This window comes from Cyprinus carpio, chromosome B7 (genome assembly GCF_018340385.1).
Source record: "Cyprinus carpio isolate SPL01 chromosome B7, ASM1834038v1, whole genome shotgun sequence".
Taxonomy (NCBI): Eukaryota; Metazoa; Chordata; class Actinopteri; order Cypriniformes; family Cyprinidae; genus Cyprinus; species Cyprinus carpio.
In genome coordinates, this window is record NC_056603.1 from 36,834,102 (window position 1) to 36,859,235 (window position 25,134).

General features: G+C 40.1%; 1 protein-coding gene across 2 annotated transcripts in view; it reads left to right on the top strand.

Annotated features, from left to right (window-relative positions):
• ankrd11 (ankyrin repeat domain 11) overlaps positions 1-25,134 on the top strand; it is a 132,568-nt gene that overhangs the window by 104,003 nt on the left and 3,431 nt on the right. Inside the window, exons 3-9 of one of the 2 annotated variants that reach the window (XM_042728495.1) lie at positions 3,614-3,759; positions 9,542-9,680; positions 15,510-15,683; positions 16,939-17,139; positions 17,313-17,455; positions 17,559-17,706; positions 17,807-24,828. In XM_042728495.1, coding sequence (XP_042584429.1) covers positions 3,673-3,759; positions 9,542-9,680; positions 15,510-15,683; positions 16,939-17,139; positions 17,313-17,455; positions 17,559-17,706; positions 17,807-24,828 — 7,914 coding nt within the window. In that variant the 5' untranslated portion in view covers positions 3,614-3,672. Of the gene's footprint in view, positions 1-3,613; positions 3,760-9,541; positions 9,681-9,732; positions 9,861-15,509; positions 15,684-16,938; positions 17,140-17,312; positions 17,456-17,558; positions 17,707-17,806; positions 24,829-25,134 lie in introns of those variants that run through there. The other variant, XM_042728496.1, reaches the window with a different exon arrangement.

The following is a 25,134-nucleotide window of genomic DNA, read 5'->3' on the forward strand; positions in this document are numbered from 1 at the left end:
GTTTCCTAAAAAGAAAAAAATGAATACTGACATCTTTATTTAACCTAAATCTGTAATTAGTTATTTAATATTAGTTTTTATTCATATACATATAATTTAATATAATTTAGTTAATATAATAATAATCATACACATAATTTGATTTAATAATAACCCAATTTGAAGCAAAAGCAATGTTCTGACAAGCTTTGTGAAATTATACTACATGCCTGAATGAAACAAACAGCAGAAGCTCTGAATGAGATGCATATTCACTTTCTGACAGCAGGAGGTGCCTCTGGAACACCAGATACAGAGCTGCGCTGTGCTGAAACGCTGCTTTAATATGAACTAACATTATACAGAGACGATATGAAAGGAAAATACCACGTAAACTTTTCAGGAGACAGTCAGCTACCCTCAGAAACACATTCATATAAACCCCAAAAACAATATTTAGGATTTTCTTCCAATAGTCTGTGCATCATAAACAGTGAGCGATCTGCCTGCTACAGTTTTTTTCTCTGTGCGTCCATCTTCAGCATCTCTGGCCTGTGTTAACGGGCATTAATAGACTTCATATTTTCACATAAATGACATTAAAATGACAGCATTGCAACGCAGTTTGTGCAAGTCCAGAACAGAGAGTTGCAATAAGGCAATGATGGGACATGATGTCAACATTTTCCACTCTATACAGTCTAGAAAATGGAGATTTGCCTTGGTGAAAGTCTTTGCACAGTCTGCTAGGGTCCAGGAGTATGCCAGACCCCTGCAGGGAATATGTACAACTTGTGTGGTTGTGCTGCAGGAAGCGGATGCAGGGACATGTCAGTAAGCCTGGGCCTTGTGTCGTCTGCTCCAGCTACAGTAGAGTACAGTGCTAAAAGTAGACCTCATATGTGATGAATTACAGCTGGCTGCAGGCAAAAAAAAAAAAAACGCTTTGTCTGACACAAGCACCCACACTGATGGCAGATGCGCAGCAGCTTTTGATTGGGGTGGAAAGCAGAGGAAATGAGCCGTGTTTCTGGAATGGATGTTATTGTGTTTCTTCTCTGGGTGCTGTTCCTGAGTGCGTGTGTGCATTTCTTTTCCTGCAGTAATGCTTGCAGAATACACAAGTTCAGAAGCAGACTACACAGAAATGCACATTCCACAATATGATCTGTGCATTCATGTACATATATGTTCTGTATTTGTGTTCAGAGCGGACTTCATGAAATCGTTGTTTTTTGAGATTCGTTGGCTGTTCCCTGCAGCCAGTTGAATTATGGGATCTCACAGCTAACCTATAGAAATAGTTGAATGGCCTGTGGTTGTTTTGATCTTAAAGCAGACCTGTGTAGGCCTGTATTGTTCTAGATCTTGCATCGACCTACTTTAGGGTACAAGCATGTCTGTGTCTGTGTGTCTGTTCCACACCATAGTTGTTTATCCCCATTAGAGCCTGACCTTTCAAACCACTTTGAGGTGTGGAACTGCTTTGGGGTGAGGATGGGGTGTGGGAGACGTGCCTGAATAACAGAAGAGCAGTATTACTCTCTGTCTGCATGCACGTGCGTATGTTAGCTGAAGTTATAAATAGCTGTCTTTGAATAGGAGGGCAGGAGAGAGATGGCTGTGGCGCCAGAGTAGTGGTGAGTGTGTTTTCCTGAAGAAGAGGAGGCAATGGGCAGCCCTGCGCATCACACAAAACTAAAACATGCATTATGGAGCTGGGGATGATTATAGTATACAGCTGCCCTCACATTAATCCTTGATGTTCAGCATACAAATATTTGTTCAAGGGTGGTATAGAGATTATCCAGGCATTATTACCTGTACAAATCTTAGTTGAATTTCACTAGATCTCTGTTGAGGGTCACTTGTCTTTTGCACTTTGACAACATTTGGGTGTGATGCAATGCATTTTTCGGTTAGTAAGGCTTGCAGTACAATAGATTGCTCTGCATCCCCCCTAAATTGCGTCGCTTGCAAATTCCATGCATTTTATAGAGGTAGTTTGTCTCCAAAGTGAACCCACATGCTTTATTTAAATTGCGACAGGGCATCTTGAATCTACAGTCGTGCTGTGGGAATTTTTAGCATAAAAATTGCTTCCAAATGAGAAGAAAAAGATGACTCTGCTGTCTTAGAGATTAAACAAAAGCATTTGTTCTAAATACCATACCATTGTCAAAGCCTTGATGCAAAAACGTTCATTTCATCAATATCGGCTGTCTGTCCAGTAAGTTCAAAATACTATAACAAAGTGATTTTTTTTTTTTTCTTTTTCTAATCTCTTGCAGCAGCCATCTCCACCCTGCAGTACTAATGAATTGCAGTATACTTGCGCGCTCTGCACTCATATATATCTTTATATCTTCATCTTATCACTTTGTCGGTAGCTCTGATCTGTGTGTATGTGACAGAGTCCGGGTTGCTTTTTTGTTTATTAGCTTCTGAATCACTGTGCAGATTTTTGTATTGTGTATTGTAAACAAGAGAAGATTTGTATTCCAGAAATTGACTGAATTCTGTTGGTATCTAAAGGTGTTGCTTGAATTTGCAAATTCCAGGGGTTTATGGAAATGCTATCAAAGCCAGACAACATCTTGGCTGGTGTTTGCGATTGTTTTCTCACTTGACTGGATCAAATTGAACCGTGTTGCATTTAAAACATATATTAAATGTGTCATTTATCCTTATGAAAAGACTCATAATTTAGGTTGCTTATCAGTTATCTACAATTAATTACAGATCAATGTTATCTGATGAACTGGTCTACCTCACAATGAAAAAAAAAAGTGATGCAATTTTTTAACCGTAGGGCTGTCAAGAATATGAAATTTTGACTGGCGATTGTGGTAGTAGCTGATTTTATAGAAATTCTGAAATGTTCATGTCGGTTACAGTGTACCTGGTAATTTTTATTATACACTTAATGTTTTATTAAAGTGTGCGATTAAAATTTTGGAAAACAGAATACAATAATTTTGTAAGAGAATATTGCATTATTGAAAAAGATTAGTAAGTAGTAATATTTCTGCCATAATTTATTCATGTCTTTCACATGAAGACCTTTGTGTTTCTGTGTGTAATTGGCAATGGTTTTTTTACGTGCCTTCATTCCAAACCGAATGCTGTCATCACCTCTGTATCATAGCATGTAATTTGTTTTATATGGTAATTTGTAAATGCCGGAAATGTTTATTACACAAATGAGAAGTGAAAATAAAATGCAAACAGATGCCAATATGCTTGTAATTTGAAATGTTCTCTGGTCACTGTTATATCAAATAAACATGATCAGTTGATTTTGTAATAACTGTGACAACTCTAGTTTGATAGATTTTCTGATGACTGTTTGTTTTTACCATTCAGTTCTTACATCCGTCTAACAGGTTGACTGGTTGTATATAGAACATTAACAGATGTCATTTCGTTCAGAAAATAAGATCAGTATATGCATGTTCTGAAATCAGTACATAAATGCTATTTGTTTTTGAAGATCTGTTGCTTTAAAGAGCTTTGGGAATGGGCAGTTGAGTAAAAATGGGAAAAAATAGAGAACTTGGTGTGCTGAGTAAAAAATAAAAAAGGAGATTGACAGTAAAGTGCTAATGTGTCCTTCCCTCTCTCTGTCTCACAGACGGTCGATGACGATGCGATGGAAGCGTGAATGAGGTTTGGCGTGGCAATAGCTGAACGATGCCCAAGGGTGGGGGTTCTAAAACCCCCCAGCTGGAGGACTTCCCATCCAACACCGACATGGTGGAAAAGCAGGGTGGGAAGAAGGTGAGGAAAATTGCTTTTATATCAAATGCACACACACTCTGCTGGTATAACCGCCTATAACCTTTCCAAGCAGTCAAGTAACATCATCACTGTGATGTATATTTGTTTTTTCACAAACCATTTTTGTAAACATTTTTATTTAAGATAGTCAAGGCGCTTAAAACCCATCTCTATAGGACCTAACTGGGTAATGTCATCACTAATAGATAGGGATGTAATGATTCAATCAACTCACGATTCGATTCGATTCACGATTTTGATATCGCAATTCGATTCAAATTTTTTTTTTTTTTACAAAATTTTTGAGACAAATTGTAAATTAAATGTGTCCTTTTCTTATTGCTTGGACAAAATGCTGATAATATACTAATATAGCACTTGCATATTATTGCCCTTTTGTTGGTTTTGATTGCTTCTATTGTCCTCATTTGTAAGTCGCTTTGGATAAAAGTGTCTGCTAAATGACAAAATATAAATATTATGTAAATAACACAACTAAATTCTAATTTTTAACAAGGCCCAAATCAAATAAATAAGTAACACAAATAAAATAAATCTCTTCATATAAACAAAATAAGGCTCTGTTTGTGCTCTTTCCATTTAATATTAGAGGCAGGCAACCACTGCATTTTAATCATTATCCAAAAAAAGATGCTACATACATGCAACATGACCAGTTTTTAATCTAAATTAGATTGTATAATTTCGAAATTTGAAGCAAAAACTGCATGAAACGAACAGTAGACGAGCTGAATGAGAGGCAGATTCACTCTCTGCGGTTAATCGTCACAGCCCTACTAATAGATATCATTTTGCTAGATACACTACCAGTCAAAAGAAGTGACTGATTCAAATAGAAAGCAGTTACTTTAAATAGTAAAAATATTTTTGCAGTATTACTGCTTTTGCTGTATTTTGGATCAAATAAATGCAGGCTTGGTGAGCAGAAGAGAATCTTTAAAAACATTACTGTTCAAACACTTTTGACTGGTAGTGTGTATTTGGTTTGTGAAGTTTCTTGTGTAAATTTACATGGATTTTGTCCCTTAATGCTGTTTATTGGACAGTACAGACTTTTTACAGTTTGATTGTTCAGAAGTTCTGATGTTATTTGTTTAGGCCATGCTGTTTTCCCTGTGTCTTGTGTGCTGTGTGCACTTACTTTTAGGCTGAATATGTCTGATTTTGATATTTCATAATGCTACAGCTGTAATATAAGCACGTCACTTTATGCCCCAACATTGCAAAACTAAACTGTGAGAATATGCCAATCCTTAGTTAAGAGACTTAAGTATCTTGAGGGTTTTCAACATGCGGATTAATGAGATTCACTGGCGTCCATCCCAGTATTGGTAAATGTAGGCAAAACAGCTAAACCAACATCAAAATAGCACTCAATATACACTCACTGGCCACTTTATTAGGTACACCTTGCTAGTACCGGGTTGGCTTCAGAAGTTGCCTTGAGAACTGCCTTAATTCTTCATGGCATAGATTCAGCAAGGTGTTGGAAACATTCCTCTGAGATTTTGGTCCATATTGACATGAAAGCATCACGCAGTTGCTGCAGATTTGTCGGCTGCACATCCATGATGCGAATCTCCCATTCCACCACATCCTAAAGCTGCTCTATTGGATTGAGATCTGGTGACTGTGGAGGCCATTTGAGTAAAGTGAACTCATTGTCCTGTTCAAGAAACCAGCCTGAGATTTGAGCTTTGTGACATGGTGCATTATACTGCTTGAAATAGCCATCAGAAGATGTAAACTGTAGTCATAAGGGGATGGACATGGTCAGCAAAAATACTCAAGTTGGCTGTGGCATTTAACCTGTTAACCTGCACCTAGACGCCGACGTCCTCAACTCCCCTTGTTTGCATGTTTCAATATTTACGAACAGATTAAATGAAATGGGACAAATTTAAACTTGACAAACTATATATCATTATAAAGATCTAAGCCTCAAGAATCGACGACAGATTGCTGTTTTTCAATGGAAAGCTTATAAAGAATGTATTTGCTAAATTTGTGTAAGCCGTACACATCAAAACATGAAGAATGAAAACGCAGTACATACCAGATTCGTCGTAATAACGATTCATAAACACATCCACAGCTGTAAATCCCGGATTAGTTAGAAAGGTAAGGGTCCACTGAACGACATCTCATGGAGCACGTTTAGACCAACGAAGCAATAACGTTGTAATATGGATGAAAATTCCTTTGTTTACGTTTCAGTTCTTCAGGGACAGAATTGTTTGTGTCCGTTATGGAATAACTCGCGCTCAGAAACTGCATCTTGGTAGTAAAACATAGCATACAGTGTCACAAACAGAATGAGATGATCCACAAATAAAAAAAAGTGAAAGATAGGCGGAAGATTGTTTATTTGAATTCTGGCGCTCTCTCGTGACGGCTCGTGACGCACCTGTCATCTGATGAATGCGGAACTTAGCGATTGCCTTTTTCTTTATTTTTTTATTTTTCAAAATTTTTTATATATGTGTGAGTGTGTTTAATGTTGAATGTGCCTGTATCTGCATGATTACCATCTGTTTGAGTGCAAATCAGCTCGCTATTACTGTGTAATCACAGCTATCGATGTGAACGCCATCTATTTGAATAGAGTGTGATTTATTGACTTTATGACACATTTATATGATTACCATCTCTATAACTGGCCATCAGCATGTATTTTCATTGTAATTCATTGTAAATGCTGCATTTCTAGCAATCTCAGGATGTTCTGTAATTGGCATACAAAGTTAAATCTTTTTTTGATTTTTCTGATTTTTCTTACTCAAATTATTCTTATTGTATTTTTCTAGTGCTCAAATAAATCACTTATGATGTCCAAGTTTCGGTCTATTGTTTTATAATTGAAAAAAAATATGCAGTGGTATGTTTAATGACTAAAATAGTTTGTAGAACCTTTCAATACAGTTGGTAAAAAAATTTTTTTTTATATTTGTGGGGGGGGGGGGACTAGACATAGTGTCAGAAAAATGGTTGCAGGAATCTCATTTTTCATGGTATCTCCTTCAGATTTGAAATAGAAACTCATGAGACATTTGACTTTCAACCCATTACTTTTTTAGATTGCTTCCGGACTGATTTCATGTATTTTTATATCAAAAAAAAAAATTCAGTGTGGTTAAAAAGGCACTTCAGTGTCTATAACTTTTAATATTTTTGAGCATTATCAACTCTGGTTGAGAAAAAGTACAGCCCAAAGAGTCTTCTTTCCAAAGACACCGAAAAATTGGGTGTAACACACTGAAGTAAGGAACTATTACAATTTTAAGTTAGGTAGGGCACTTTCAGCTGTGAGTCCCATAATGGGGGGTGCTAGCTAACAGGTTAAACGATGCTCAATTGGTACTTAGGGGCCCAAAGTGTGCCAAGAAAATATCCCCCACACCATTACACCACCACCACCAGCCTGAACTGTTGAGACAAGGCAGGATGGATCCATGCTTTCATATTCTTTACGCCAAATTCTGACCCTACCATATGAATGTCGCAGCAGAAATCGAGACTGCTTCCCATCTGCTTCAGGGTTCGACGTGTTGTGCGTTCAGAGATGATATTCTGTATACCTTGGTTGTAACGAGTGGTTATTTGAGTTACTGTTGCCTTTCTATCATCTCTAACCAGTCTGCCCATTCTCCTCTGACATCAACAAGGCATTTTCGTCCGCACAACTGCCACTCATTCGATATTTTCTCTTTTTTGGAACATTCTCTGTAAACACTAGAGATGGTTGTGCATGAATATTCCCAGTAGACCAGCTCGTCTGGCACCAACAACCATTCCACGTTGAAAGTCACCTAAATCCCCTTTCTTCCCCATTCTGATGCTCGGTTTGCACTTCAGCAAGTGGTGTTCACCACATCTAGATGCCTAAATGTATTGAGTTGCTGCCATGTGATTGGCTGATTAGCAACTTGTGTTACCAAGCAATTGAATAGGTGTACCTAATAAAGTGGTCGGTGAGTCTACAGCTGGAAATTGTATTCTAATGTGTTAAGCATGAAATTACTGTAGAAATTTAGTATGGGATTGTATAAAAACAATGTATAAATTAAGAGGCATTTGATGCCATAAGTGTTTTTGAATCTGAGGGTCATTGTTTTGGTGCAAGACAAAGTGAATTTAGTGAAGAGTTTATGGCCCAGATGGTGTGTGTATGTACATCATTCCGTGTAGTATTGCATCAGACTCTGCAAGGGGGAGGGAGCGAGCATGTGAGCGGACGAGGAAGAGTGAAAGCATTGCTAGGAGACCAGCAAGTAAACAGGGCTGCTCACACAGATGGTTTTAGAGAAAGGCAGTGAAAGATTTTACTTGATTTAGCTTCGGTTTCTCTACGTGCTGTAAGAAAGCCTGCTTTCATCTATCTCTCTCTCTCTGTCTCTGGCTCGCTGTGTTTTCATATCTCTTTGAGCTCAGTTCTTGGAGGCAGATATTGTCTTTGTGTGTGTGTGTGCGTGTGTGTGTGTGTTTGCACTTGGATGACATCATAGTCTCATGACAGAGGGGGATGTGGGCTGGACAGAGAGGCTCTCGCAGTAGAAACAGCTCTATGCTGCATTCAGCTTTAGCTTTATCACTGCACTAAGAGCTCCTTAATTAGCCTTCATTAGCACTGCCAGAAGCAGATACAGCCCCAGCTGCTTCAGTCCAACTTCCTCTCCCAACAGTCAGCCCATTGCTTATGTACATTCATAGTTGTATTATTTGTACAACCATGTTTTTTTTTTTTTTTTTGCCCATTGCTTATGTACATTTGATAAAAAAAAAAAAATTCTCTTTCAGTGCAGGCATGTTTCTTCTTTGTTTATTTCATAATACCTTCAGTTACAGATTTCAGCTACTCTCAACTCCATTTAATATTTTTTTTTCTGTAGATGTTGCCCCACTATCAGCATGGAAAATGTGGGAGAAGGTTCCATTAAGGCCTAGTTGAACAGTAATGGTAGGAAAGCACAGGCAGAATGGAAATATCCTGCATTTGTTACGTAGGCTGCTGTGTGTGTGTGTGTGTGTGTGTGGGTAGTCAGGAAGAAATTTTTGCAAAATGGGCTGGCTGTATTTGAGATCTGAATATTAAATGTTTTGATGATGGGTTTTTGTCAGGACTGGGTGTGTGCAGCTTTGAAGAGGCTTGTTGAGGTGGGGGTTTTGATGGGTTCCAGTTGTTGATGTGAAGGGTCTGGAACAGTTTCAGACCCCTCCCCTCTTTTTTATATTGTATTTCTTGATAGTAGTTTATTGAGGTTTTTTTTGGTGGTATTTTTTATGTTGTTTTGTTGTTGCTGTTATATTTTGATTGTGTAAATGTTCTTGTTTTATATGTTAATTAAATGTGCCACAAAGAATAGTATGTCCATAAATGTACAATTACCTATATATTCAAATGGTAAAATGTTTTTTTTTTTTCTAAGAAGTTACAGTTTTCACCTCCTATCAAATTAACAGCATCAACAACATGTATTTACCATTATATAAGTATATGCAAGTAGTATACAAACTCATATTGTATGTGTAATGCAAAAATCCATCCATGAACAGGTCCATAGCCGTATATATCTGCTAAAAATAATGTACATAATGTATGAAGCTTATGTAGTTGGGTATTCTGCATTTCAATGTGACAGCAATATTGTCCCAGAGCACTGTAATCAGCCCTTACATCAGCCCTTACTCTGAGCTGAATCATTTGAAATACTTTTATATGCTGTTTCCTACTAAACTTACACGATTTCCCATGTTCCCCTAGGATAAAGACAAAGGCTCGTCAAACAAGACCCCTAAATTGGATCACAGCGATGGTGTCAAAGAGATGAAAGAGAAAGCTCCTAAGAGGAAGCTGCCCTTCACCGTCGGAGCCAATGGAGATCAGAAAGATTCTGACTCTGGTAAGGGGGCGGGGCCAGCATGTAGCACAGAACTGTGGGTAACAGGAAGTGTGTGAATGTTTGTGTGTAGGCTACTGTTGTTGTTTTTCTGCAGTAATGTGTGCTGGATGATAGAAGTGCTGATGGAGAAACCATTGGCCCTGTAATTTGAAATTTGTCGGATATGATATGCTGTGAAGGGTGAGATATCATACTCTTTTATTTATTGGGATCTTTTGATGTAGTTCAGCCTGGATCATTATCATTTTTGTTCAAGTATTTCAGTTGATCCTAGCTGAATGCGGGAGTTTATGGCAAGCTGCACTGTTATGTTGCAATTTGACTAGTTTTTCCCATTTGTTGTGTTTTTTAGCTTGTGTAGAAAGACACAGTGGTTTGAATGTATTTTGAGTTGTGTGGTTTGTTTTATGACTGTAATTTCTGCATGTTTTTGCAGTCGAAGCGCAGCCTCTCTGTAACCTTTTAGCGAGCCGTTGGCAGAACCCCCCTCTCTTTTGAGACGTGGCTGTAAGGCGTGAAATCTTGCCCATTTTCTCTGTCAACAGACAATGCCTGAAGTGCTCATTGTAATGCTAATAGGGGGTGTGGTCACGTCCATTCTTTGATTGGCCTGTCTCTATGTTTGTCTCTCTTTCTCTGTCCAGTTACAACCCTTATTTTGCTCTAAACACTTAAGTGGAGTATTGCTTCTCCATTTGTTTCCTCTATTAATAACAAATCCACTGAATTATCCTTCAGATTTTTTAGAATTCAGAGATTCAAATCCTCACTTTTAGGCCATTCAGTTGCAGCTGCAGTGTCTGTGACGATAGCTTGGATTTTGTTGCATGTTTTTGTGCTGTATCATTGTCTGTTCCTAATGGAATCTGTCCAGCTCTTGGCTGTACTCCACCTCATGCACCCTTACTGGGACTTTTTGATGTAGTTGAGCTGCTCTCTCCATGGTCTCCTCCCCCAGTTGGAAGGTTTCCAGTACAGGACTAGTTAGATCTTTGTTCCATTACCGCAGTGAGCTCACACAAACACCCTTTCGGCTGCTGCTGAAAGTTGGATGTGCATTTAATGTTTTTTAATTAGTAAGCATTAGCATTCACTATGAAAGCCAATATTAACTCAGTCCTAGCCGGAATGAAATGGAAAGGAAGATGTTAGGGCTGGGCCATATAGCTAAAGATTGTATCTCTTGATAATTTTCAAAATTTTGTTGACAATTGATACATTAATATTTTTCCATTTGTTCTCAAATTTGAAAAGGTGTGGGTTCATGAAATAAAACATGATCTGGATAGAACTGCTGTTGTTACGAAGTACATACCAGTTGCAAAATCAACACTAGTTAAAAAAAAAAATCTATACAGTGATGGCTTATTGCTTTTTACTTAATGAAAACAAAAAGAACATTTATAATCAATGAAATATAAAAATATGAAAATTTTTGGATTCAGTCCCACATTTAATTATGGTTGTTAATCTATAAACTTTGCAGTGTGTAGCTAACAGCATGAAAAATTAAGCTTATTCAAATTGTGTATGTTATAAACAAAAAAATGGGTAAAGAATGCTCCCTGCACTCTAGTGAGAACAACCATTATAGTGTTGAAGTTGTCTACACTGCACAATGAATATCTTATTTTCATCATATAAATCAGTGCATGTGCCACTGACTAAATAAAACACCTCTGATTTGTTACTACATTCATTGCGTTTGGCACTGATTGTCTACAGTACTCAGTGTTAAATGTGTTGTTGTAAATAGAAACCTTTGACACTCTTCATAGAGCGTTCACATATGCACAGAGACATTTGAATGCAGCATGCCTATCAGTTTCTTGATCTTAAGACGAGTCAAACTGGCTTACTATCTTTAAGATAAACTTTACACAGTATTGTGATGTACACATTATTACATTATTTTATATCATCAGCAAAGATATTGCAATATCTCTAATCCGATGTATCTCCTAGCCCTAGCTGATGGTGCAGATGGAGAGTGTGTTGTTTATTAGGCTGCAACAAGTTGGAGTTGGTTCCCTAGAGAAAGTAAACCTAAGAATAGCATGAGTACAGCAGAGATGACAAAGTTGGATGTTCTACTATTAAAATTGCAGGTGATACTGATAAATAAATTTTGACTGATAACTGATGTGATTATAAATCTATACTGTTGTGGTTGTTTTTAAAACCACCATAATTAGTTTTTAATTTGCATTAATTGAAAACTTAAATGTAAAATTTATATTTGAATGATTTCATTTTAACTATCCACAACTGCTGCTTTAATTTTAAAATGTGGTATAAAAATTATTCTGTTAGAATTGGGGGAAAAATAAGGTCTAATAGTACAGTTTTTTGTAACGTTGTTGACACAAAAACCTGTGGCTAAAAAATAGCTAACAGTTATCATGTTCCTGGCAGGGCAAGTAAAATGTTAAGGCCTGATCGAGATTGTTGTTGGGTCAATACAGATCACCAATATGTTGTGCGTGACTGTGTATCAAAGCCAATGCCGAGGTAAAACGGAGCCATCTTCACTGTGTCACCGAGGGTGTTTCCTGTCCTCCATTTTCTGGAAGATTCCATTTGAAATACATAATTTATCTAGCTGATATTTTTACACCTCCCTCTCTGCATCTCTCTCATGGGTTCTCGGTGCGTTCTGCATTCAGGGAGACTGCAGAGATCGTCTGTGCCACTTAGCTCTAGTGCAAGAGCAACCCACAAGGCCCAAGAGCACTCAGAATTCTTCCTCCATCTCTGTCTTCCTGCCTCCATCTTCTGTGTTTGCTCATTGCCTCGCTGCGCTTTCTCAGGCCGCAGACATCTTTGCTGCATTATGTATTAGAGGCAGAACTTGGCATGGAAATAGAATGCAGTGCCACTGCTCTAAAGAGCCTTCGCTAGTGGTGATGCATTTTAGTGTGCAAATAATAATGCATTTCCAGAGGATATTACAGAGACTGAATAGCGTATGAGGTGCTTTTTTGGGATACGCACTGCATGGTTTGAGAACTTTGGGCACGCGGGCTATAGCAGATGGTGGACGGGAGCTGTGGAGGGAGAATGTTGTGGGTAAGGGTAAAGGGAGTGGGTTGGCTGATAAGAGACAGTAATATTTGCTGCTCCACTGCTGCCCACGCCTTGCTAACGCTGGCAGGCATGTGCGCTGGTACACTTGCACACGCAGTTGGTCTCTGGCTAACATGCGCGCGCACTTGCATTTAGAACATGTCTGCTTCCTGTAGGCAGAGAGAAGAGATTGGCTGCTGTCTAACGAATCGGACCGGTGATGTTTCTTGGCCTTCATACGACCAAGCCATGGAGCATTACTCATATTCCTGGAGGGAGGAATGTTTTTGTAGTATTTCATTTTCTGTCATGCAGCGCTCTTATGAATTATTCACTTGTGATTTCACCGTATATATCAGATCTGGTGGGGCCTGAATTGTGTCGGCATCTGTTTTGCCTGGGTTTTATTACTGCGTCTCCCACTGGTGCTGCTGCCCTTGCGTTCTGAAGAGGTGAAGTGTGGCCTGCGTTCACACTGCCTCTGTGTTTGAGAAACTCTGATAAAGGAGTCTGATACATTAACATTCTATATTCTCTCTGAGAATAACCCTCAAGTGCTCCGTGGATGACTTCCTTGATCACTGCGGTTGATGAAACCAATCCCCTCACTCTTTTTTTTTTGTAACCCCCCCTCCCCCATACTGTCCTTTCATCAGCTGTGCGTAAAGTATTCATTCATCCTGTGGGCACTTCCTGTCTCTTCTGCCTTCATTTCCTGTTTTCTCTGGGCTGCTCGTGGAGAGTTTCTGCCTTATGGTTTTGGGGATTGACTGAGGATCCATGTCTAATGTTGGGTTCTTATGAGTGGTGCTTTCTAAGGCAAGCATCACTATTAATATTGCTATTTTTGTGTTTGTGTTTTTCTATTCGGTGTTTACACACTGAACTGGAAGTCAGTGCATATCTCGCACCTTTTGTTCTCCAGAACTGAATGATGTAGTGAGTTGTACTAGTTTTACTTTCACTTTTCTAAGCAATTTGATTTTGTCGGTGGGTTCTTGACTTACCAGTAATAAACCACCCAGAACACCCAAGCAACAACATAGTTGTTTCATATACTTGTTTGTTTACCATTGGAATTTTCCCTAGTCTATTAGGCTGATGTCCCTGTAACCCTCATTACTGAAGACTCTTGTGATGTCCCTGTAACCCTCATTACTGAAGACTCTTGTTTTTTTTTTAGGGCCTATTCAGTTTTAATTTTGAACAGTTTTTTTTTTGTTCTCTTAGCTGATTAAAGACATTACAAATCTCACATCTAACCAGCTGTTCTTGTTTGGGTTGTTTATAAAAAAAAACTAGTTATGCAACTTCTATTACATGAGGTGGTTTTCGGCAATGATACAAGTCAGTTAAACCTGTAAGAAACATTCAATTTAAGTGTTTTATGTTGGTGATTTGTGCTCCTAGTATATCTGCTTTTGTGCACATGGTCTGTTTAGGGCCCTATGAAATCAGTTTAATTTTGTCCCAAATTCCTAGTATATCTGCTTTTTTAAATACTAATGGTTTGGAGTGTCCCAAATTCCGTTTTTTTTTTTTTCCTGGATTCTATTTTTTGTCCATTTAACATTTTCTGACTCCTTTTAAATGGTTCAATTTTATTTTATTAATCAAAAATAATTTCTCATTAATTAAAATCATGAAACTTAAACAATTTCACAATCCATTTTTTTTTTTTTTTTTCTCAATCAGTATTTTACAAAAAAATAATGTTTTTGGTTGTGCAAGGTTGCCGTGAACACCTTCCTACAGTTCTGTGTGTATATGATATGATGCTAGTTTTTACTCAAATGAAATGGTAAAATGCTCAGGAAGTGACTTTCAGAGCAGTTCTATTAGTGCAGTTATTTGTTTTTTTGGTTTGTTTGTATTTTTTAATCATGTGTAGTCCGTTTGTGTTTTTGATTGTTGAGTGGTTGGGTACATTAAACGTAAGTGTTTACAGGTGTTAGCAAAAATTCATCAGCCCAAAACCGTAAAGAATAATTCCTGGAAAGATCTTTGTTGCTGGAAGCATTTGTGTCTGGCGTCCTCTCCCTATAAATTATGCTTGTGGCCTTAAGCAAATCACTATGTTGGGAACAACAAGCTGGCTTGTAGATCTTCCATAGATTAGACAAGAGCAGAAATCTAGATGACAGGATTGTTGTACCTCGTTGGATTTTTATTGGTGTTAATGGCACAGGAATGCCTGTGTGACATTTGGGTATGTTTGTGCAGTTTGAGGCTTGGGGATGTCGCAGTGGAAACTGGCAAACACAAAGATGGCTCTCCCGCTGTAAGTCGATAGTTCGGGTGAGACGGCTGTAAAGAACCGGACGGCCGCATTGTAAGGCAGATATGTTGACACTGACATACTGAGAATAATTGATGGGTGTTTCTGTGAAGAACAGCTGCTTTTGTTCAAACGCAGCGTTGACCTTGCCTCAGCCACATTGAAATGTGAACACCGGCCATTTTGTAATCGGTGACAGGCTGCCAAGTCATAGCCTTAAAGAAACACACACACACACACACACACACACACATGCTAGAATGGCATCGGAGGACCCCTCCCTCCCCATGAGGCTTTTGGGTAATCTCACACCATGGCTGCTGCCACCAGCAGACTTTCACATGGGCCAAGCGGCTGGGAATTTACCCAAGGCTTCACTTGACCTTTGGGCTTCTAAGGATGGCATGTTCGAGGATATTGTGTCTTTTCACAAGTGTGTATAACGCTGGTTTGTGGGTTAATATGCCCCTTTTTCTCCTCAACAGAAAAACAAGGTCCAGAGCGGAAGCGAATTAAAAAAGAGCCCACTAACACCAGGAAGTCAGGCCTGCCATTTGGGATGGGCATGCCAGGGATCCGGGCTGGGTACCCCCTCTCAGAGCGGCAGCAGGTGGCTCTTCTCATGCAGATGACGGCGGAGGAGTCCGTAAACAGTCCAGGTGCGTGTTTGTCATGGGCGCCACGTCTCGGGGGCTGTGAGCGGGCCCAATGGCTTCAGTAGCTTCCACTGTCCCTGCTGCACTTTCACGCTATTCTTCATTTAAACACACACCACAGCACTTAATTAGAATTCAATTAAACAAGATAACCCTCATCAATTTCCATTACTTCAGTGGAATGAACCTCTGCAATCTTAATCCACTGTTGTTCATCAGCCCTCCAGGACTGTTGATAGAGCAACAAGGGACTTGGTTGTACTGTCTCGATATGAATTGTTCAGATTTGATTGAATTGGCTAGGGTGGTTATGCATTCTAATGTTGGAGCTTGAGAAAAATAAAACCCTGGATTGATTGCGTTGCATTTATTTCAAACGTCTGTTGTCAGTTTGTTTTCTAAGATAGACTAATGGTATTCCATAAAGTTTAAGTATGCATGTCTATTAGATTACAAAACTTTAGCTCTTCCTCTTCAAATAGTTCACCAGATTTATTTTTCCAAAACAAAAGCCTACAGGAAATACCCCTAACCCCACCCCTGCAGAGCACTTTTGCATGCCAGCTATTGTTGTGCATACTCTTTATGTTGTTCTGAATGTAAGTGTCTGAAAATAGAAACTTAGTGTAGCTATATGTAGTAGCTCTGTCTTCCCTGGGGTCATTAATAAATTACCTTGTTTACAAACTGAATAGTTCCTCAGTGTGCTTTAATTTTGTTATTGACAATATCATCCAAATCTGAGATGTGAAATTCTGTTGAAATTGCATACTTTAGTCAAAAGGTGTAACGCAGGCAGGAGGTGTCATTTGGCATGTTTGTTGTACAAGACTGCCACCTTGAGGTCAGAGCAAACAAAAGCCAGTCAGTTGCTCAAATCAGTGGAACTTAACTTTTTTGACTCCAAGACCCTCTTGTGTTGAAGACAGTGTTTGAAGCCCCTACTCTGTGTAGGTTAATGTTTCCTCTTATATTTCAGTCGATGATTACAAAGCTAGGAACTCAAGAACTGGGTGTTTTTTTTTTTTTGGAACAATACCCTTTTTCAACAAGTTGACTTGTTTTTTTAGTTTTTCTTGATTACTGGATAAAGATTTTTAGAAATATTTTTACTTGCAAAAAGCATAATTATTTTTATTATAGAAATTACTGAGAAATTCCCATCCCATCTTGTGACCATCCCATAGAGTGCCCCAGCCCACATGGTTGAGAACCACTTTTATAAGTAATTGCTGTTAATACTGATATTTTTGTTCAGACACAACACCAAAGCACCAGTCGCAGTCAAGTCTGGGTCAGAAGGGAACGCCAAACTCTGCCTCAAAAACCAAAGACAAAGTTAACAAGCGGAATGAGAGGGGTGAGACGCGGCTGCACCGGGCAGCCATACGTGGGGAGGCACGCCGGATAAAGGAGCTCATCAACGAGGGGGCTGATGTGAATGTAAAAGACTTTGCAGGTAACGGCAGCCATCAGAATTCACCTGACCTCCACCTTAGTATTGTAGCATGCTGTTGATATTGAATGGTATATTAAGTGATTAGGTGATTTCAATCTGGTTAAATTGGTCATGAAATTCTTTCCATAACATAGATGAGCAGACGCTTAATAATGGCATGCCTTTTATTTTAGGCTGGACCGCACTGCATGAGGCGTGTAACAGAGGGTATTACGATGTGGCCAAGCAGCTGCTGGCAGCCGGGGCTGAGGTTAACACCAAGGGCCTGGATGATGACACGCCTCTACATGATGCGTCTAACAATGGCCATCTTAAAGTACGTACCTCAGAACAGATGTTCGAAGTTAAGATTTATTTTAAGAATTTAAGAAAATGTTAACATTGGCATCCTGATCAACAACCATATTCTGGTTTTATAGGTTGTGAAGCTGCTGTTACGATACGGAGGGGATCCTTCTCAAAGCAACAGAAGAGGAGAGACTCCGTTAAAAGTGGCAAATTCGCAAACAATGCTTAACCTATTGCTGGGAAAAGGCACTTACACCTCCAGTGAGGAGAGTTCCTCAGGTATGTTATCATGCAGTTCTTGTTTGAATAATTCCAAAAAGTGTCTTACAGGAAATGTGTACCTTGCGTTTATATTAAGAGTTCTTGTTTGTATCTACAGAATCTTCTGAAGAGGAAGACGCCCCATCATTTGCCCCATCCAGCTCTGTTGATGGCAATAATACAGACTCAGAGTTTGAGAAGGGCTTAAAGTTAAAAGGGAAGGGCATGGACCCACCCAAATCCACCACCACTCCTGTCAAGGATGAGTACGAGTTTGATGAGGATGACGAGGAGGAGCGTGTCCCACCTGTGGACGACAAGCATCTGCTCAAGAAAGAGTTCCGCAAGGATCCTGTCAGCAAGACAAACAACTTTATCTCCATACCTAAGATGGAGGTTAAAACTTATTCCAAAAGCAACTCGCTAACACCAAAGAAGGCTGTGCGCAGGATCCTGTCGGACAGCAACAGCTCGGACGAGGACGATAGGACGTTGTGTTTCACACCCACAACCACACCAAGGCAAACTGCAACTCAGACAAATGTCAAGAGCCGGGACTCGACGTCGCTGAGCTCCAAGCAGCAAAAAGACAAAAGTAAAGTCAAGAAGAAGAGGAAGAAGGAGACGAAGAATAATGTTAGTAAGGAGGTGCGCTTTGGTAAAGTGAACGACAAGTTTTGCACCTCAGATTCTGAAATTGGGGACTTGGAGAGCGAGGATGATAAAGGATCCATGCAGAGTGCAAATTGTGTAAAGGACTCTTCTACATTGAGCCTCAAAGACTCCTCTGTTTTTAGTTCTCTGGCTGTCTCGAATTCATCCTCCACGCATGGGAGTCTGAGCTCTCAGAAACACACACAGTCTCTGGCAGAGCAGCACCCAAAGCAGTGGAGGACAGATGGCTGGAAGACTGTGTCCTCTCCAACATGGTCTGATGTCAGCTCCCTCTCAGACTCCGTCAGAACAAGGCTTTCCAGCGAGTCAGACTACTCTTCTGCTGACTCCAGCATTGAGTCTGTGAAACAGGTGAAAAAGAAAGTGCAAGAGAACAGAAAGAAAAACAACACGCATGCCAATGCGGTAGACAAAAAGAACTCTGAGTTTTACAAGAACTCGAACACGGATGGGGCCATTTCTAAAACAGACAAAGATGGAAAAGTGTTAAAGAAACACAAAGTGAAACACAAACACAAAAATAAGGAAAAAGATAAGGCTCCAAGTGTTGTGTTGAGTCAAGACATGAATGAAAAGTTTGTCAAGAGCTTTTCTTTTGACTTTGACGATACACGGCAGAAGTCGCTCATTGTTGAGACAGAGTCACCTTCTGAAAATAGGGTCAAACTTTCCAAACATGAGAAAGATCATTTTAAGAAGGAGGACAGACTGTCAAAGGGTAAATCAGAAGACAAGGACTGGCCAGGTAAAGAAACTCAAAGGATGATCAAGGAAGAGAGGTCAAAGAAGACAAAGGAGTCCAACAAGGAAAAGGTGAGCAAAGAGGAAAGGGACAAACCTTTGAAGGCTGAGAAGGAGAGAAGCATAAAAGACAAAGACAAGGCAAAAGAGGAGAAGCAGAAAGCCCATAAAGATGATAAAAAGAAAAAGTCTAAGGATAAATCCCTCAAAATTGACAAAAAGAATGAGCAAAAAGAAGACAAACATTTTAAATCTGAGAAAAGCATAAAAGAAGAAAAGGAAAAGTGTAAGAGGGACAAAAACATCAAAGAAGACCCTGATTATGAAGACTTTGACTTAAAAAATCACCTACTAGAGGACACCAAGATGAGTGCGTCAGATGACCCCCATGATCGGTGGCAGTCAGACATGTCTTCTGACAGTTCGCTTTATGGCGATGATAGCTGGGACGCTCCTGTAAAAGAATACAAAGCTAATAATGCGGTCAAGTTAATTGTAGAAACAGTGAAGGAGGAAAGCAGGGATAGAAAAAAGGAAAATAAGGTCAAAGATAAAAAGCCAGATCATGGAGAAAAACGTCCTGAAAAGGAAACCGCATCAAAGAAGAAAGACAAGGAATCCTCTGAAAAGAATGCTGAAAAGAAAAAAGACTGGACCGACAAACAAAAGTTTAATTCTGGTCAGTCACTGGAAAAGGAGAAGAAACGAAAAGAATCAGCAGAGGGTGTCAAAGAGAAGAAAGAGAAGGATTCTGTGGATGGCAGCAGAGACAGAAAAGATTCCTATGAGTTTACTAAAGAAAGAAAAGACTCCAAAACAAAACAAGAATCTTTGAGAGATGACTATGGGAGTGAGGCCTTCTTTAAAGACAAACCAGAGAATGAAACCACTTGTAAGTCTGACCCCAGGGAGAGGAACCACTCTGGAAAGGAAAGGGAGAAGAAAATGGATGGTGTGGAAAAGAAAGAGAAGTCCAAAGGAGAAAAACACAAGGACAAACCCAAGGACAGAAATTTGGAGCAGGAAAAAGAGAAACCTGAGAAAAACTCAATTGATAGGTCAATGAAAGAGAAAGATCCAGAAAGGACCTCCAAAGACAAGCGAGATGGGGTTAAAGAAAAGCATAAAGATTCTCATAGCAAAGAAAAAGAAAGGAAGTTGTCATCTGAACAGAATAAAGATAAGAAAGAAAAGACATCCCAGGACAAACATGCTGATAGAGACAAAGATTTCTTGGAGTTTAAGAAAGAAGAGAGAAAACCTGAAAAGGTGAGAGAGAAGACATGGTATACAATTGCAGATATTTTTACAGATGAGAGTGAGGATGAAGATGACGGTTATAATGGGGGTGTTGCAAAATTTAGTGACTCTCTTGGACTGTCAGATCTACACAGGAAAGATTCCACACCTGACAGAGATGAAATGGATAATTTCCAAACAGATAAACATAAGAAATACTCTGAGGGCAAAACACATTCCACAGAAAAACAAAAAGACAAGGAACATAAAGATAAGAAAAAAGAGAAGGCAGCATTTGATGCTGGAAAAGAGAGAAAAGCCTCCATGGAGAAACACAAAGATAAAAAGGACAAAGATTCAACTGACACTAAACACAAGGAACGGAAGGACAGAGCATCTGTGGATTCCAATCAAGACAAGAAAAGCAAACAGAAACTTCTCGACAAGAGAGACGTCAGTGAAGAAAAGGGCAAAAATAAATACAAAGACAAAACCGAGCACTTAAAAGAACGAAAATTTTCAAAGGGGAGTGGTGAAAATGAGAAATCCTTGTTGGAGAAACTTGAAGAAGAGGCGATGAATGATTATAAAGATGATGCCAATGATAGAAATAGTGAAATTTCATCAGACAGTTTCACAGACAGAGGTCATGAGCCGATTCTGAGCAGCTTTTATGATTCCTCCAACATTAGCATACCCGACATTTCCGAGGAGAGAAGAGAGTCCATCTCCATCTCTAATGCACAGGACAAGTTCCGAGAGAAAGAGAGGCATAGACATTCGTCATCTTCATCATCCAAAAAGAGTCATGACAAAGAAAAGGAGAAAGTCAAGAAAGAAAAGGGGGAGAAAAAAGATAAGTCAGAGGAGATCAGAGAATCCTATGGCCGCAGAGAAAGCTTGCCCTTTGACAAAGAGCCCATGCCTTTGGAGGCTGACCCTTACACTTTTCCATATGGTTCCAAAGCTGATGGTGAGGATGACTTGGAAAAAACTCTGGAGTTTGAGAAGGAGATGTCCAAAAAGGACAAAACAAACAGTGTCATGAACAGTGAGAAAATAAAAGACAAAAAGAAGAAAGAGAAACACAAGGAAAAAGTGAAAGAAGAAAAGCATAAATATTCAGATGGTTTTGGCTCCTTCAGGCACTCAAAAGAGGAACAGAAATCTGGATTGAAGGAAATCACTCAAGTCACAAGTCTTAAAGAGAAGTCTAAAGAAGACGGTTCTAAATTTGATGGGAAATATAAGGAGAGAAATAAAGATATCATGGATAAAGAGAGAACAGATGTCAAGGCAAAGGTCAAAGATGAGAACGACAAATTCAGCCAGTCAAAAGAGACAGCTCGAAAAGACAACCGCCCTCGTGAAAAGCTGTTGGTTGATGGTGATCTTAGACTAACGAGTTTTGGCAAAATGCTTAGTTTAAAAGATCAGGAGATTGAAGAGCGCCATAAAAAACACAAGGAGAGAATGAAACAGATGGAAAAACTGAGGCATCGCTCGGGCGACCCAAAACTCAAAGATAAAACTAAGTCAAATGAAGAACTGAAGAAGAACCGCAGTGAACTCTCCAAAAAATCTGCTTCAGTGGAAACTGCTTTGAAAGAGAAAAAGATAAAAGATATTGGCCTTCCAACCCAAATGATGTCGCCTGATAGAAAACCACAACCTATGGACAGCCAGAACTCAAAAGACTGGCTCGCTGGCCACCAAATGAAGGAAAGTCTTCCTGCATCTCCACGACCTGACCAGAACAGACCAACAGGTGTCCCCACCCCAACATCTGTGATCTCGTGTCCAAGCTATGAGGAAGTCATGCAAACTCCACGCACTCCATCCTGCAGTGCAGAGGACTATCCTGACATCATGTTCGAGAGTCTTGAGTGTCAGAATTCCTCGGCCACAACCATGTCCATGAATGCCTGCTCTCCATTCTTCGATAGATATTCTAACTCGTCAAGTAACTTCCAGGAGGGAACTTGCATAACACCAGCAAAGAACATGCAGTTACCCCTTAGTCGGTCTGTCACCTCTGATGTCAGAAGACCACTTGAGATTGAGTTCAAAGTAGAGGCAGATAAGTTAAGACAGCAACATATACAAGAAGGCACAGCATTCGAGTCTTCAGCGTCACATCTTACTGAGGACAAGATGGCAGCTGACAGACTTAATTGCATTTCCTCTTCATTCTGTTTATCGCCTATCGACATGATGTCTCCCAGGCCTGACCCATCACAACACGATAGCGTACCAGATGATGTACCATCTACTGTAAATTCCATCAACGATGGCATTGAACACCCAGGGAGTGTCTTTAACAACTATCTCATGAAGCCCTCAACTCCAGTCCATAGACCCGACCCCCAGGAGCCTTGTCTGGATATAGCTGCTCCCCCAACTCCAGCACCTGCTGCCCTGCCTCCCATGGATATTGATGATCTTTCAGAGACCCACCAGAGTGGACCCGGTCTAACACCAGCCCACCCTGTTAGTGGGAGTGACTACTTGCCTCCTGTTGTTGAAGAGCAAGAAGATGATGAGGAGGATGATGATGATTTTGTTGAGGATACCAGAGAAGGTCACCACACTGAAGACGAGACCATCCAGTCTAGAAACGATCCCACTTATACACTCGGGATTGAGGAAACTGACAAAAAGCCTTGGCTTGAATGTCCGGATAGAAGAGATTCTGATGTACTTCCCATAACACCAGCCCATCTGCAAGACAACTACATGGACAACTCGTGTGATCAGTCCTTAGGCTGGAATTCAGAAGTGATCATGAAATCACCTCATGAGAGTTACAGAGAGGTCGAGGCAGCTGTCTCAAAGATTAGCAGTCCCTATTCACACTCCGATTGTGAAATGCAGCATATTCCAGGTGTAATGCCTGTGACACCACCTCACTCTACTTATTCTACAGCATACTGTCCATCACAAATGTCTGACACTCATTATGAGGTCCACAAAGACACAGTGGAAGACATTCAATCACCAGACAGACCTGTAACAGAGGCACTGGAGACAGAATCGCCTCGACTAGAAACGTTCTTCACTGATTGCAAACCAAATCCTGAGGAAGCTCAGATGGACCTAGAGCCCTCATGTATGATGAAAGACAATATACAAGATTCTCCCACCTATGCTGCAGAGAACAGCATGCCTGTAGCCCCACCAGTCAGCCAAGAACCTGTTGTTTCATGGGCAGATCCATTCTCTGGTGCAGCTGATGAAATGGATGACATGGGTCCCTTCTCTATACCAGACCTTCCTTTTCAAGAGAAGGAGATGCAGGATCCTGATATAACAGCCCCAGAGACTGCAGAGAGTAAGCAGACAAGACCTCCAGTCATTGAGACAAGCGAAAATGACATAATGGATGTTGACCTGCCAAGTTTGTCCAAAGCTCCTTGTTCTCCTGCAGTTGTGCCTCCGACTGAATCTGGTCAGGATTTGATTCCCCCAATAAGTGACAGTGGCTATAGACCACAGTGTGAGTTGGAGCCAGAGCCTCAGAACGTCCCTGATGTTCCTCCCATAAAAGAAGCAATTCCAGAGGAGAGGGGAGCATTTGAAGAAGGGAGTGAAAACAACAGTAACTTGTTCTCTACTGAAAGTGAAAAGGAACATGAATACAGGCAAAAAGAAACAATCCCAGATATCATGATGCCATCTGTAATGGTACAATATTTGGATCTACCAGTCACCACAAAACCACTTTCATTAGGACAAAATCCTGTGGTAGCTTTGGGTCCCTCATGTAGCCCTCATCCTTCTGTTCAGGTCCCAACTGTCTCAGTGCCTAGCAGCACTCAAGTATCAGAGGCACTTGAAACAACCACCAAGTTGTCAGTGACCATACCAGTGTCTGAGGCACCCAAGAAAATTGAGGAAATACCTCAGAGGATGACCCGGAAAAAGGCTCAGATGCTGGCCAATCAGAACAAACAGAGTACTGCGCTAAGCTCGTCAAGCATCACCTGTTCAGTATCCTCCTCATCAGTCACCACAAGTGTGACCACCTCTTGTGTCACTGTAGAAAAGGAGAAAGAGCCCATCAGCTCCACCACAGCTCAAACATCTACTCCTGCCCCTGCACTAATCACCAAAACAAAAGGCAGGCCTGTTGAGGAAGACGACAACCAGTCCCAACATCCACGCAAGAGGAAGTTTTCAAAATCAGGCCAGCAACAGGTGCAAGTTCAGCTTGTGAACACAGCAATGAAGCAGACTCGGGAAATGATCCAGCAGACACTGGCAGTCATTGTGAATGCCATCAAATTGGATGAAATAGAGCCATACCACAGTGACCGCTCCAACCCTTATTTTGAGTACCTTCAGATCCGCAAGAAAATTGAGGAAAAGCGGAAGATTTTGTGTTACATAACACCTCAAGCTCCCCAGTGTTACGCAGAGTATGTGACGTACACAGGATCCTATCTACTTGATGGCAAGCCTTTGAGCAAGCTTCATATTCCTGTGGTAAGATTTTTATGTGTGCACTTGTACTCTATGTATAAAGACTCTTAACACTATGTCCTAACCAAGAGTTGAATTATACTGACAAGTACTTTTCTGTCCATGCTGAAAGCAAAAATGTTGTGCAACAGTGCACAGCCACAATCAGAACATATTTGATGTTTAATGTATTATATGGAGCAAGATTATGGACCGTTCTTGGTTAGGACACGGTATATTATCCATGTTAATGTTTCTATTGCTGAGCTATAGGGATGTCTTGCTAAAGATTAGTCATTCAGATTCAGTTTTCCAGAATGACAAGACATG